The sequence below is a fragment of the Camelus dromedarius genome, chromosome 17 (genome assembly GCF_036321535.1).
Source record: "Camelus dromedarius isolate mCamDro1 chromosome 17, mCamDro1.pat, whole genome shotgun sequence".
Lineage (NCBI taxonomy): Eukaryota > Metazoa > Chordata > Mammalia > Artiodactyla > Camelidae > Camelus > Camelus dromedarius.
The window spans coordinates 1,391,071-1,406,641 of record NC_087452.1 but is presented as its reverse complement, the minus strand read 5'-3'; the positions used below and the strand labels follow the sequence as shown (position 1 = coordinate 1,406,641).

At 61.7% G+C, this 15,571-nt stretch overlaps 1 protein-coding gene across 2 annotated transcripts in view; it reads right to left on the bottom strand.

Moving 5' to 3' along the window:
• The window catches only part of EEFSEC (eukaryotic elongation factor, selenocysteine-tRNA specific), a 146,527-nt gene that overhangs the window by 29,353 nt on the left and 101,603 nt on the right, over positions 1-15,571 (bottom strand). For both annotated transcript variants that reach the window (XM_031469790.2, XM_064496163.1), the window contains exon 5: positions 851-1,507. In XM_031469790.2, coding sequence (XP_031325650.2) covers positions 851-1,507 — 657 coding nt within the window. The remainder of the gene's footprint in view (positions 1-850; positions 1,508-15,571) is intronic.

Sequence of the window (15,571 nt, the reverse complement as noted above, 5' to 3'; positions counted from 1 at the left end):
ACCCACCATCATCCCTGAGCCGCAGGAGCCTACAGTGGGGAACCAGCCACAGGGACGGCGAGGTCTGTGTGCTGGTCTACCCACTCATCTGGGGCGCAGGGGGCCTGGGTCCCCACACAGAGCTGCCGGGACAGTGAGGTCTGCCCAGTGGGGGACGGTGGCCCCAGGATCCGAGGACCCTGTGCAGGCTCCCTGGCTATGACACCTGTCCACCCTAGTGACAGGCCTGTAAACCAGACCGGCTCACCCACAAGCTCAGGGCCCATGTCCAGTGGTGACAAGCCTCAGGTGCCCCAGAAGCCAGCAGCCTCCCCTCCCCCTCAGTCATTCTCCGCCTGCCCTGTGCTCTCTGGCACCCCTGCCACCATCAGCCCCACTCCTGTGCCCACAGGCCGAGGATGGGCTTGGCCTGGTCTGGCCTGCACTGACCGGCTGGGCCCCCTCCCTCAACAAGCTGGCTTGGGGCAGAAAGGCGGCCACCTCACCTCTGGAGCTCAACCCCACGAGGGCACGGGAGTCTGGCCTGGCCCTGGGGTGACAGGCAGGGCCCAGCTGCCCTCTGAGCCCAGGGAGGCCCCTGACTGACAGCACTGGCTTGCGCCCAGGCCAAGTGCTCCTTCTGAACCCGGCTCATGTGAGGATGGCAGGGCAGCCAGGCCAGGGGTGGGGGCTGCAAGGGCCCCACCTGGGTGCCAGCCCGGCTCTGACCAACGGGCAGAGAGCACTCAGGCCACTCACCCGCTCCCGGCCTGTCTCCTTGTCCAAAAGCCGCAGGCGCGGGACCAGGGCTCCGAGGCCTTCCTGTCTGTCACCGCGGACCCCCCCAACCCGGGCCGGACCCTCCGCTTACCCGCTCCACGACGCCCTGCTTGTGCTTCAGCTTGTACACCCTGAGTGTGGGCAGGACGCTCTCGGCGTAGCCCCTGTCCTCCAGCCCGCGCAACAGGACGCCGTGGAAGGCCAGCCGGCACGCGTTGGCGTGGATGTCTGCGTCCAGCCTGGAGCCGATCACCAGGCACAGCCGAGGGCAGGTGACGGGCTTCTCAAACTCCACAAGGGCCCACTGCTGCCGGGGGCAGCAGCCTTCGGGGGCCTGGCCCGCCTTCCGGTCGGCCTCCCCGCTGTCTGTGGCGGCTGGCGCTGAGCCCGGGCACAGGTACTGCTCCTGGAAGAGGTATTCTCGGGAGAAGTCAAAGGAGTCCAGCACCGGCTCGCGGTCAAAGTCGTCGGGGGCAGGGCTGAAGAACATCACCCGGCCCATGACCGTCTCGTGGCCCACGGTGATGTGGAACTTGGCCTTGGTCTGCAGGGGCCCCCGGAAATATGGGATCTTCTCCACGGAGACGAGGGCCGCGTGGACAGTGTGCAGGGACTCGGGCGCGCACACCAGGCCGCGCTCCAGCAGCTTGGGGTCGAACTGGGTGACACAGACGCCCAGCCGGTCTCCTTGCATGGCGGAGGTGACGGGCGTGCGGAACATCTGCATGGACTTCACCTTCCTCACCACCTGGTAGGAGCGAGGGAGAGAGAGGGCGCTGAAGCCAGCAAGCCTTGTGGGGCGGGGGCTCCAGCCGGAGAAGCCCCCATCCCAGTACCGCCAGCACCAGCTCCGGGGCCTGTCGGATTCTTCACGCAGAACAGGCCCCACCCTGAAAACACGACACCAGGCCCACAGGGCGCCCAGGCAGGGCACGGCAGCGGTCACGGCAGCCAAATCCCACACCTCCCCGGTCCCCTTCTGTCCTGCCCGACCCCAGGCTCCGCCCTGGAACTCTCTCCCCTCCAGCTCCTCGCCTGCCAAGCTATGCCCGGCTGCCTCAAAAGCCCAGGACAAGCGCTGCTGCTCTGGAAAGGCTGCCCAGACTCCCGGCGGCAGGCTTGCCCTCGCTCCTTGGTGCTGCCCCAGCCCCTCCAGGTCTGCACCCGAGCTGTGCTCCGGGCCCGCCTGCTGCCCGCACACCGGCTCCCGGGGCAGTGCTCCCCGAGGTCACTCACTCGGGCCTGCCGTGTGCCAGGCACTGTCCTAAGAGTGGGAGCACGGCCAGCTGTGCCTTCAAAGAGCTCAACTTCCGGAAACAACAGCACAAGCATATCAACAAAATTTATATTAACACAAACAAAACTGATGTGTAACATTTACGTGTGCAAATACAGATAACTAACACAACTACACAGTTTGTATGCTGTAGACAGGACGTGCTCTGGGGAACAACACAGGGTGATGTGCTGGAGAGGGCCTGGTGGGGGTCCGGCTGTGCGACCCGAAGTCAGGGAAGACTCGTGCTGAGACCTGGTCAACAGAACCTGCTGTGGGAAGGCCCAGAGAAGGACGGTTCTAAACAGAGGAACCGGGAGGTGCAAAGGCCTGGGGCTGGAAGATGCCTGGGGAGTCTGGGGAATAAGCAAACAGTGCTGGAGAGGGGCATGGGCCCAAAGTCACCAGGAGGGTAGCAGGCAAGGAGCAACCTGCTCTTTCCTCTGTTTCTAAACCATCACACGGACGGCTACACTGGCAGGCCTCTCTACCCGCCCCAGGCAAAGCAGGAACGGGCACAGAAAAGGCTCCAACAAATGGTCACAAAATGAACGGAAGTCCCTCTGAGATCCACGTCGCAGAGATGAGACGAAATCACGTTCAAGGGTCTCTGGTTAACGCAGCAGAGAAACACGCAATCGATCTCAGAAAATCTGCCATCATAAGATGTTAAAGAGATTTCTGACCTTCAGGCGGTAGGCGTCCCTGCCTACAGGGTGTGTGGAGCTGCAGGGGCGCAGTCCTTTCCTGGAGCACCTAACACTCAGGTGTTTGTTTAAAGACCATTAACTACCTCAACAAGAGGCCGGGGGCCGAGAAAGTGAGAAGCGCGGTGTCAAAGCCACAGCCAAGACCAATCACAGAGAAACAAAACATCTCTGAAATGGTCCGTAAGGGCAACGGGAAACTAGGACTTTCAGGAATGCACCCCCCAGAAAGTGGAGAATGTTATCTCACACTCAGCGTCTGCCCGGTGAGGTAGGACCCGAACCTCATCTCTCAGTGAGCCCGTCCCACGCGGCCCCGCGTCGTGGCCGGCTTTCTAAACACGCATCTGACGGACCCCCACCCGGTCTCCCATCCACGAGCACGGGTCGTCCCCGTTTCCTGCTGGATCTGGTGTGGTGAGCCCCCTCTCCCGCAGGACCCTGCCTGGTGCAGGCATGAGGACGGCGCTGCAGGAGCTGCTGGGCCGCAGGGCGAGTGAGCGCTCCCTCCACCACCGCCAGGTAGACAAAGTGCCAAGGTGCGCTTCCACCCAGCGGACACCTGTCTTCTCCAGCATCTGGCATTGTCAGATTTCTTAACTTCTGTCTATCAGATCTGTGTATCTCCCCGTCTAAATCCTGAAGACAGGGGCACGTTCTGCCCGCTGCTGCAGGCTCAGTGCCGGTGCAGCCCATCGGAAGGGAGTTTTGGAAAAGAAAAGCCCCTCACGGCGAGAGGAGACATCGGGAGAAAGCACAGGGGGGTGGGGTCCGAGGTCAGAGTGCGGGGCTGGCGAGGCTGGGCCGGGAGACTGCCACACTAACTGCCTCCTGGACTCTCCACCGGGCTGTCGGGGAAGCATCTCCAGCTGGCGGCTCCTGAGACCCACCCCCTCCAGCCCCGCCCTTCTCAGAAACGCCACCTCCGAGTTTCCAGATGCCTGGGCGAAGACTGGGGGTCCGTCCCGGCCCTCACCCTCCAGCCTGCAGCCTTCCTCAGAGACCTGGTGGGCTTGCCTCCGGCAGAGGCCCGGCCCCCGAGCCCCTCCCTCCACCACGCCCAGGCCCACCAGGCTTTGGTGGTCGCCCCTTCTCCCGCAGTGGGCTCTGCACAGGGAGCCTCTGTGTGAGACAGGACAGCGCGGCTTCCCCGCTGCTCCTTGGCTTCCCACTCGCCCTGTAAAATGACCAGGGCCCTACAAGCGGCCCTGGTATCGCTCTGGCTTGGTTGGCTAGGACTGCCCTCCACCGCACCCGCTCCCGTCACTCCAGTCACACAAATGTCCCTTCTCGCTCACGGAACAGGCTAGGCCCCGACCCCAGGGCCCCTGACGGGGCGCTCTTCTCAGACGGCCTCTCTCATCCCCTCGTTTCCTTCATGTCTCTGCTCAAACGTCTCTTCATCAGTGACCCCGCAGTAAGGACTGGGCCGCCGTCCTCATCTTCTCTGTCTTCTTTCCCTTGTCCTCTTTTTCTGTACGGCGCTCACCTCCCCCGGTGTGTATGTATGTATTTGCTCACTGACTGTCTCTCCAGGAGGAGACGTAACCTCCACGAGGCGAAGGCTTTGTTTTCATTTCATTTTTCCCATTTGCACCTCCAGTGCCCAGCACAGCACCTGGCACACAGGAGCCCTCAGCACACACGGGCATTCATGAGGGGTCGCCGTCCCCGCTGCAGGGAGTTCCCGGCCTGGCCTGGGGTCTACACTTCCTCAAAGGCCCGTGGAGCTCCAGATCTATGCTGGGGGCAGCACTGGCTGGGCGGTTAGAGGTTCCAGACACCCTTGGGTAAGGAGCCTTTCCAGCAGGGGAGAAGCAGGGCTGAGGCTCGCCAAGAGCCCCAGGGCTCCCTGGCGGTGCATTCACGGTGACAACAGAGAAGCTGAGTGGGGGGGAGAGGGCCGCCACTGAGTGGGACAGGGAGGCCTTCTGCTGGGGACCACCAGGCCAGCCCCCCCCCCGCCCCGAGCTCAGCTCCCGTGAGGGCCGGCTGCCTGCAGAGTCTCCTCCCGGCTCCCCGGCACCAGGCGCTCTGGGGCAGGGAGGAACGGTCCCCCGGGGGAGGGGAGGAGGAATACATCAAGCAAGCAAACAATTTTTCAAACTCAAGTTCGTGCTTGCTAAGCAGTTTGGCCCTTTCTGATTAACAAAGAAGCTTTACCATCATCTGGGTCAGTTATTCTTCATAAAAACCCTCCGAGGCAGGTCAATATTTTTACATTCAATTTTATGGATGAAGAAACAGAGGTTTTTGACGTCTCCAAGGTCACAAAACAAACAGGCTGAGGTTGGGGACAAGAAACACTGGGACTGTGAGGCAGGCCTGTCACCGCGGTTGGGTCTACGGGCAGCTGAGCAGAACCCGCACCGCAGCCGCTGGAGCTGGGCAGAGCCGGCGGTGTGGATGGCCGGCTGGCACGAACCCAGGACAGTGGTTCCAGGGGAGCGGGGGGTCAGGCTGCCCCCAGAGCTGAGTGTGGCTCTCCCCTCTCCTGCCCCTCTCTCCTGCCCTCGCCAAGGGCAGCAACAGCCTCCTACTGGCCAGGCCCGTGGACGGTCTTGGACCCGACTTCTCACCCTTGGTGTCTGTCCTGGCGGCAGCGCTCCCAGCACGGGACAGGCTCATTGAAGGTCTGTGACTTGAGCAGGTGGCTGCCCCCGGGCCTGACGCGCTCAGACGCCCCTTCTGGTCGTCTCAGTGTCTGCAGCGTTTCTAGCACCCGGGGCATCTCTGCAGGATGCAGGGCTCAGGCTGAACACCCACAAGGTGGGACGCACAAGTGTTCATCTCTGCTCCCACTGCCCCTTGCGTGGGAGAGCGAGCCCCCAAGCATGTGGCGGAGACCTCACGCTCACCGTCGGCCACACAGAAGGGAGACAAGAGAGAGCCCCCAAGCATGTGGCGGAGACCTCACGCTTCACCGTCGGCCACACAGAAGGGAGACAGCGCCTGCTGGAGACCCAGACAGCGAATAGTGAGCTCGTCTTACAGACAAGGGAACGGAGGCCCCAGAGGTTAAGAGGCGCCCGCAGCACGACCTGCCTATTGTGAAAGACTGCATTCTCCCACTGCATCACGAAGAATGACCCACCACGCAAGCCCACGGGGAGTTTCTCCCCAGGAGGCGGCTCTCGGGCAGCTCCTTCTGCAGGCTGAGAAGTGGACAGGCCCAACACGTCGCAGCAAGCTGCAGAGAAGCAGCAAGCCTGGGCCCCTGGCATCTGCAGAATCAACAGGTGCTGGGCAGAAGGGGGCTGGGCAGCCTGCAACGTGCAGAGATTTCTGTAACAACAGTACTGGCTGTAATGAGACTGGACCCCTGTTATCCGTTTTCGTTCCATTAATGAGCCTAGAAGCTCCTGGCCGTGCCAAAGGCAAGGGTCAGGGCCTTGCAACTTCCTTACTTCATAAAATGTAAATTGAAGAGAGAAACACACAAGGGTGACACTAATAAGCTTACACCAGGATCAGCAGCTTCAATTCAAAGGGGTTCAGACCAGAGGGAAAAATGAAATGAGCTTTTAAAGGCCGGCCGGGGTTTGGCTCCATCAGGCCAGTTTGGTCCAATAAGGTCTCAGTCTGGCTGCTCCTCTCTCTCCCTCTTCTCTGCGCTGGGCCGGGACAGATAAGACGCCCCCCGGTGCATTAAGAGCATCTTGCACAGAAAGCCAAACTCGGGCGCTGCTTGAGGACGAGCAGCGTGGGCCGCGGGGCCTCGAGAGGGGAGCAGCAGGGGGGCCTGGGGGCTCCATTCTCACCTGCTTGCTTTTTAGAGAAATGAAAACCCTTCAGAAAGGCGCCAGGAGCCCCGTGTTCCCACCACGGGGCAACTGCTGCGAGCCCGTCCCTCCTAGTTCGTCTTGACGCGGAGCCGAAGACCCCCAGGCCCACCCCCTGCAGCGCCGGCAGCCAATTTCTTTGCGCATCCTTCAGCCGTGTGCGCCTACGCCCGGGCGTGCACCCCTGAAGTGGCCACGCTGGTTAGCTCACGCAGCGTGCCAGACCCTTGTTTACCTCCTTGCCGCCTTCCTCTGTGGCACGTTTCTGATATCTGTGCACATCAGGATACACTTCCGTAAACAGAGGTACCTCTACACAGTCGGCTGGTACTTGACACAGATGCCCACCTGACTAGGTCGTTCTCTTAGACGGCTGCATAGTACTCCCGCACAGGAAACCTCCCTGTCAGTCCCCGTGCCCGTGCCGAGGGACACGTGGGATGCCGTGGTCGTTCCTGTAGCACAGAGTGTCCCAGCGCAGCCGTGGTGTGGGGAGCACGTGTGCAGCTCCACTGGGTCTCACCAGTGGCTTCTGAAGCAGCCGGCCCACCCCAACCCTGGCAGAGCTGCAGAGGCTCCCTCTCTGCCCACCCACCTGCCATGGGCAGCTGGCACTGCAGGCTTTCTCCCTGGTGCTGGGTGGACAGAGGAGGCACGCCCCCTCCGCTACTCACTGTGCATCCCTGACACCAGGACGGCTGGATCCTCACAGCCCCACAGCCAGGCCCAGGGCCTCAGGGCAAGCTCCAAGGGAGGGTGACATGTGGCAGGAGGCCTGGCCAGACCACCATCGCCCTGGCTCTCCTCCGGGGGCCACTGCCCCTGGGCACCAGCACGAGGAAGCACGGCCCTGGTGGCACCAGCCACTCTCCCTGCTCCTGGCTTGCCCAGGGGGACCAGGCCAGCCGCCCAGAGGTGGGCTCTGTTCCTCAACCACAGACCACCTGTCCTCTGGGGAAGAGAGGGAGACCTTCCTCTCAGGGATCCCTGCTTAAAAATGAGAAATGCCTCCCATTGAAGGAAAAGAGGGTCTTCCGAAGCCTGGGGACCCACAGACACACACACACCCAACTCCAGGGTCAGAGATGGGGGCCCTGCCTGCCTGTGCGTGTCTGCTCCGCCCTGCCCCTGGGCCAGGCTCCCAGCCCCCGGGGTCAGACCCCCTGGGATCAGCGGGCACCTTCCCACCTGCACACCTGCCCACCTCCCCCAGCCCCCGCCAGCTCCCGCCCAGAGTCTCGGGGCCCCGGCAGTGATCCCCATGGTACTCAGGCCTTGTGGCAACTCCTGCTCTGCCTGTGCGCCTGGCTCCCGGCTGAGGGGCTCCCGCGCCAGGAGGACGGCTGCCCAGGGCAGGCTGGGCCCACTGTGCTCACCGCTGGCCCCCAGCACGTGCCCGGGAGGCAGGGGATGGGTTCGGTTTCCTACCACAGGGCCCAGCCAAGGCCCCACCCCGCCAGGGGGACCTCACAGACAAACCCTGGTTACTACCCGCCCCGTCGGTCGCTGCAACAATGGAAAACCGTAAAAGTGACAAGGGGCCGCCAAGAAGCACTGCGCCCCCCCCTCCACCGCCACCCGCCAAGCATCTGTCGTCCCATAAAACTTTAAATTGAATTACACCAATGTTGGACTCTTCTGTTTCCCATACAACTGTGGCTTTAATTGTTTTTAACGACATCCTTGGGCTTTTTGGGGGGTAAAGAATCCTTGGAGGGGGGCCAAGGGAGCCAGTGTTGTCCTGGAGCCGGAGCAGTGAACACAACCACACCTGGGCTGTGGAGGACCGACCTGGGCGGCCTGGGTCTCAGAGGGTGGGTCCAGGCAGACAGATGGTACCCACGGTCCCGAGGGCCACGTTCCTCGGCCACCTCATTCCTGCATGCACGCCCACCTTCCCACGGACCCCGCAGCTGCCCCGCTCACGCTCTGAGCTTGGGGAGAGTTCCGTAACGTTTCCGAGCCACGGTGTCTTCACCAGCCACATGGCTCATCCGCCCCGGCCACAAGGATGCCATGGTGCTCCAAGAGGCCTGTGCCTGGGTCTGCAGAGAGAGCGCCCTGAGCGCCAGTCCTCGGGGGCCCAAGCTCAGCCCCTGGCTTCCCCTCATCCTGCAAGTCCCCATGGCCCGTACGTGGCAAATCCTGGCGTGTCTTCCCATTCACCGGGCCTCACTTCTCACTCGCTCCCCAACAGCGCCCCTCCCCCACGTTTCTGCCAGGCACCAGCCTCATACAGAGACCGGTCAGACACTGCTCTGCCTTAGGCCCACCAGGGCTCCAGGGCCCACTGCTCACTCCCTGGCGCTAAGCTGGCCCCCTCTCCAACCCAGCCTCCTTCTGAGTCTGGGCAGGGCTCTCCTGAGCTCTCGGCTGCACCCTGCACGCCGCAAGCTGCGGCTCCTGCTGGCTCACCCAGGCCAAGGGCCTTCCTGCCCACCTGTCCTGGTGGGCATTCTTCAAGGCCCACTCCCTCACACACATTGCTGTAGCACCTGCTGTGGGGCAGGCCCTGCCCCTGACACCGGAGCAGGGGAAGCTGTGGCCCTTGCCCCCACAACTACACACTCACGGGGCAGACAGGTGTGTAAGCGTCACTTAGAACACAGGTGAGTGCTGGGAGAGTGGGGCTCGGGGGTCAGCAGAGAGGAGGTGACACCTGAACTGGGTTTTAAAGGACAATGCCACGCAAATGAGACCAGGAGAGGGGAAGGCGTGGGGGTGGGTGGGGAAGGCGGGGAAGGAGCCAGGCAGGTCTGGGCAGAGCTCCGGGAGGTGGGGCTCAGGAGAAGACGGAGCTGAAGTGGGGAGGGCTCTGAGGGGCAGGAGCCCGTCCCGTCCATCAGTGCATCTTGTCCCGACGAGGCAGGCCTGTCTACACAGAGGGGGCTCAGGAAGTGCTCGCGGAACTGAACTCCAGGAAAAACCCATACACGGAGGGCTGTGCCCAACCGGCCTTGGTCCCGAAGCTGCCTCTGATTACAGAAGGAAGCTCATGGGCACAGTCTGCCCAGGGAGCAGAGGCAGCCTCCTGTCTGGAGGACGTGAAACTGTAACAAGGAGGGTTCCCTGTGCCAAAGATTTCTTTCCTCCTATTTTTCTGTGTATTATTCTGTATTTTCCAAGTTTATCTGTAGTTTTTAATATAAGAATTAAAAAAAGCTTTGAACGCAAACATCAAATGTCTCGATTTTAAGTGCAAACACAGCACCTGGAATTAATTAATAGCAGGGGTCTGCTACGTGCCAGGCCACTCAAGGCACCAGGTCTACAGCCGTGTACCTGACGGCCAAGCGGGGCTGCGGCCAGGAGCTCATGCTCCGGCTGGACGGACGGGGTCGGAAGCTGGTATCAGAAATGGAAGAGTAACTTCCTCTCCTGGATCCCTCCTCTCCGCCCCCTGGAGTCCCCCAGGGGAAGCTCTCAGTCCTACGATGCAGTAAGGAGCCCGCTGACCCACGGGGGCCTGCACCCTCCACTGCCCCCGCGCCCTCAAGGACACCGTTCGCACCTCAGGGGCCGGCGGAGGAGCCCAGCCGTCTCGAAAGACGCCAGGAAGTGCCCCCGCCTTTCCTGAAGGCAGAGGAGAGCAGGTGCAGGCTAGGAGCACAGAATTTCTTCAAAGTCCCAAGTTTTAACATTCATGGAAATTGCTGTGTTCTAAGGCATGACAGACCCATGTTTGTTTTAAAATAGAAATAAAGTTTGGAATTAACTGCCCTTTTGAAAGCTGTATGTGCAGGACACTGACCTGCTGGTCCCAGGTTACCACAGCCTGGCGCATGGTGGCCTTTATCCTCCCCACCCCGGGATGCAGGGCAGAGACAGCGGCGGGTGCCTTCCGTCGGAGGGACGTGAGCACTCGCAGGCAGCGAGGGGCTGGCACACGCAGCTGCTCGTCCTTCCAAGCTCACCCACTGCCAACCCCAGAGTGTGCGGAGGCAGAGTGGGGAGCCCACAGCCCCTCTCGCACCTCGTTCCAGCCGCAAGCGCTGCCTGCGTGAGCGCCTGCTGCCCGGGGTGCACGTGTGCCATCCAACCCCTCCCAGCTGGTCAGTGCTGCGCTGTCCACCCTCTGAGGGTCAGGTTCCCTGTGTGAGATGGAGAAGGTGACACTTTCGGGGCTGCGGCAGGAATTTAAAACTTTGTCAGTGAAGGCCAAGCCCAGCACAGACCACTTGGGAGAGAGTAACTCCTGTTATGATTCAGAGTGAAATTAAAAGCCTGGGGTGGGGGGTAGGGGGCAGGAGAAACGGTGCCAGGAGGTCCCCGGGCCCCAGCAGGTCAGGTCACGGAGGTCCAGGCTGGCCTCCGGCACCCGGGCCAAGCCCCCAGGTCCCCAGCCACCACTGTCCCTTGCACCCGCAGCCCCGGCCAGAGCAGCACGGGACGAGCTCGGTCGCCGTGCGGAGACGGCCCCTCCGGCCCTGCTGAGTCTGGCCCCTTAGCAGGAGGAGAGCTCCAAGAGGCCAGGTGACCAGAGGTGCTCAAAGAGGCTTGGTTCCTGCCAGCGGTTTTGGCTTCCAGACCTAGAGGTCCCTCCAAGGGCACAGGCAGAGCTTGGGGCTGAGGGATGTCTTCCTGGAAGCCTGGAGAGATTTATCCAACTTGGACTGTTCCGAAGTGCAGGCACCAGCGTGTCAACCTGCCTCGTGGGGCTGCGAGCAGCTCTTCCCTGAAAGCCGTGGGGAATCTGCAAACACCTGCTCAGAAAGTAGGTTGGGATGTCAATATTAATACTATCTGAAAAGTTCAGGAGCTGTGGTTGAGGTTAATGAAAATTTTTTTCAGCATGTAAGCCAGAACTCTGAATGGGAACATGTCAAGGAGATAAGCTGCCCTGAGCAGGGGGGCGGGGTCGTCAGACGGAGCCTTCAGGGAAGCGACGGCAAGAGCGACGAAGGCACAGGCGAAGGTGGGGGCCGGGCAGATGCAAGTCCAGCCCCACCCTGCCGGCCCCCGCGGCCCTGGCCGGCACCTCTGGCCCTGGCTCCAAACCAGCCAGGAAGGGCCATCCCACCTCTGCCCCTCAGCTTGTGTCACATGGCGGGTGGCCGGCAGACATTCTGGTGACACGCTAACCAACAGGCCACTCACCACACCAAGCCGTCAGGCAGCAGGGACCGGCCACCTGTGCTGGGGGGCCTCCCCTTCATGTCTGGCGGACCCTCCACCTCTGCCCTGCTAACTGCTACCTCTCTTCGGCCCGGCTGAAGCCCACTGCCCGAGGCCACCTTCCAAGGCGCCCGGCTCCCCTGGGCCTCCTCACCTATCTTGGCATCGTCACCACCGTCCCCTTCCCACTCCCGCCCTCACCGCCACTGACACTCAGTGAGCACCTGCTGTGTGTCCCAGACGGTGCTCTGACAAGCCCACACGTGTCAGCCTATGCAGCCCTCGCAAAACCCCGAGAGGTCGGTCTTACTGTGACCTGCGCTGCACAGGGGCTGGACGGGGGCCCGGGCTGGGGGCTCGGCAGTGGTGGGACGAGGATGCCTGAGAACACGTGGCCCTCAGTTCTGTCCCCCAGCCGGGGCCGGTGCATTGTTAGTGGTAACGACGGCTAAGCTGGAGTGAGACTGCGGGCAAGGGGCCGCATCCCCACATGACGCAGCTGTCACAGGGCAGCCTTGGAGTCAGACTTCCTGGTTCAAAGTCCTCACGTTGGCTGTGACCTTGGGCAAGGGGCATGGCCTCGCTCTGCTTCCTCACAGGGCAGCAGTGAGGGTGATGCTGGCCTAGTGCACATGGCAGAGCTGGCACCGCAGCAAGACAACTAGGAACTTCCACGAAGATCAGTGACCAACACCATCACCATTCACACCTCGTCATCGGTAGAAAGGAGACGTGCATCCGGCTCCTTTGGGGTCGCCGCAGCAGTGGAAGTCCAAGAGAGGGGCCGCGTGGGCGCCCGAGGCCGGCAGACCGGGGGTTGCAAACTTTGCTCTAAAAGGCCACTCACTGCTTTGGGCCCTGAGGCCCTACTCAGCTCTGCCGTGGCAGCCACAAAGCAGCTGCCAACGAGAAGCTTTATTTACAAAAACGGGTGGCAGGCGGTAACCTGCTGACCCTGCTGAGCTCTGAGGCCCAGGCTCCCATGAGCGAAACCACCTAGGCAGGAGCAGCTACCTCTGCCCGCAGCAGCCATGCGCGGCGCGGTCAGGCCCCTCGGCCGCCCCACCCGGAGCGCGACACATGTGGAGTCAACGGGCCTCCTTGCGCGGTCACCTCTGGGGACACAGCACAGGTCAGACCCGGGGAGGGGGCAGGGGTGACCTTCAGGTCCAGCCTCCTCATCACAGCCTGGACACAAGGACAATGCCGCGCCTTGTAAAGCGGAGAGAGACAAAGGCAGCCCCTGGTTGGGTGCCAGAGTGATTGGTTTGTTTGTTTGTTTTTAAACTTTGGGGGGAAGAGGTAACTACTTATTTATTTACTTGTCTGTCTGTTTTAGTGGAGGCACTGGGGGTGGAGCCCGGGACCTCGTGCACGCGGAGCACATGCTCCACCACTAGAGCCCTGCCCGCCCCCCCCCCCCCGGCCCGCCAGTGACTGTTATGCTCGCCCGTCTCCTAGGAGGCAGGAGGACAGGGCAATCCACTTGAGATGACTTTCAGAAGCTTAAGGGCATAAGCTTTAAGCCAAGTCTGTTTGGGGCAGACGGGTAGCACACAGGCCAACGTGAGGCACGTTGTATCGCAAATAAAAATCGGCCCATGAATATACATAATCCCCAAGGTAATTCTCCCAATCTCACGACGGTAATGGAGCCGCCCTCGCTCACTGGGGCATGAATATTTACTGTCCTCTGGCTTTGCTGCTCTCGATCTGGGTTCAATTTTGCAAATTAAAATGAGGGCTGTGTGGATAGAGAGATTACAGGAGAGCCTCCTGAAGCCTGCTGTCCCCGGTGAGGGGGCCGGCGGGGGAGCTGGCCCCTTCCCGCTGGCCGAGCACCTCCGCCTTGAGGGTCAGGGGAACAGAGCTGGGACGAGGGCCCGCGGGGGGCCAGCACCCCGGGAACACACAGGGGGAAAATGCATGAAAATGTGTGAAAATTCCCCAGGCTCCCCTTGGACGGCTGAGGAGTCTCCAAGCGGCCAAAAGAGCAGGGACTTTACAAGCAGACAGACCTGGGCTCGGACCTCGTCCAGGACCTGGGCCTGGGGCGTGTCACTCCCTCTCTGGGCCTCAGCACCTTCCCCTGCAAAGTGGGGTAAACACTGCCTCCCTCTGGCCGCTGTGAGAACCAGGAGCTGTGTGTGCAGGCGTCCAGCTGTGCCGTGTGGGGAGGGACAGGGGAGGGTTTGCGAGCCCCCAGGCAAGAGCCAGGATGGCTTGATGGGGCGGTGATGCCGCCAACGGACGACACTGACTTGCAGAACGGCAGCGGCTCCCACCAGCACAATCCTGGAGCAGCGTGCGTCCAACCAGTGGCCTGGCCAGTACCCGGCTGGACTTGCTACCTACCTGGGGTGAGGCCGAGACAGATCTGACACCCCACTGGTCTTGCCGAGAGAAGGGAGCAGCCTCCTGCTGACGGGTGAGAGGGAAATGGAGCAGGAATCGGGGGGCAGCAGTGACAGGCAGCTCCGAACCCGCAGGCGGCCTACAAACCTGGACGCCTGTCTGCCTGTCACACACCTGGCTCCCTGGAAACCAAAAGCCTGGGAGAGAGAGTCACTTAATCTGCTCTTGGGGCTGTAAAAACCAGCTGGAACAAAATCTGTGTGAATTTGGTCCCAAGCCCCTTGTCAAGGACAGCGCTGCCACGGCTTGAAAACCTATTATATGTGGGCATCAGACGGGCCCCAGCTGCTGGGGGCCCACGGCTGAGGCCCTGGGCCTCACACGGACGGGGCTGGGCCAGGACGGCACACCAGGCCAGGTGCCTCCTGTGCCTGGAGCCTGGCCATGCCCTAGGCTTGGCCAGGTCTCGGGAGACAAGGATGCATCGGACACAATCCCCACCCCGCCCCCGAGCTTCCAGCCCCCCGACAGTCTGCTCCGTCCTGTGAACCACACGGCAAGGGCTATCTCAGGGAGTGAGGAGGGCGGGGCGAGGAAGGAGCCATGGTTCCCCACTGGCAGGGACCTTGGCAGGGACAGAAATCCAGAGAGGTGACGCCTGTGCAGGGCCTTGAGGATGGAGAGGACGGCTCAGGCAGAAGACGGACAGAGGACCGGGGGCCCCAGGAGGGCGCTCGGGGCAGGGACGGTAGCACGTGTGAGCACAGAGGGTGCCGCTGTGGCTGGAGGTCGGGGTGTGCTGGCAGGAGGAGCCCCAAGATGAGATGCTGCTGACAGGGGTGAGGTGTGACAGCATGTGGCGTCAGAAAGACTCTGGGCAGCCCACACAGGGCGGCGGGGCCGAGAGGAGAAAAGACTGAGGGCAGGTGGACGCTGGCCGGAGGCTGGGCCTAGCCTGCTCACCCTCCCCACCCGGCGCCCGTGGCCGCACACAGCCGCACCAGTCGTGGCGCTGGTGGGGGGATGAAAGAACAGAATGAGGACTTGGGGAAGCAGGGATGGAGTGAAAGCACGGCCACCGGGCTGGGGAGCGCGAGGGCTCCGGGGCAGCAGGCGTCTGGAGGAAGACACACGCCCACCCCTCCAGCCCGCCCCCGGCCCCTAGGCAGCGGCACCCGCGTGTCTGCAGGGCTCCCGCGGAGCTGACAAGGCCTGGGACCAAAGGGTTACTCGCTGTGCTCGGAAAACCCTAACCCCCAGCCTGACTAAACGTCTTCTATTTTTCTTTCTGCTTTCTTTAAGACCCCAGATGTGTTCTTGCACATCAAAAGAGAGCAACTTATAAAGTTAAACTAAATCAAGGGCTTTTGTTCTGAGGCATCGTTGCTGAACTAATTATTCCTGTATGTTGTTTAATGAAATCGTGGTCCCATATATTAAACCCGTTAACAGGATGAGCACATGAGTTACAAGGAAGGTCGGGGCTGGGATTATAAATTTAACTTTTTCTTAAGAAGAGATGAAACAAACGGCCCAACTCCCCGCTGTCGTGTGTCACGGAGGGAAAATGATGGCAC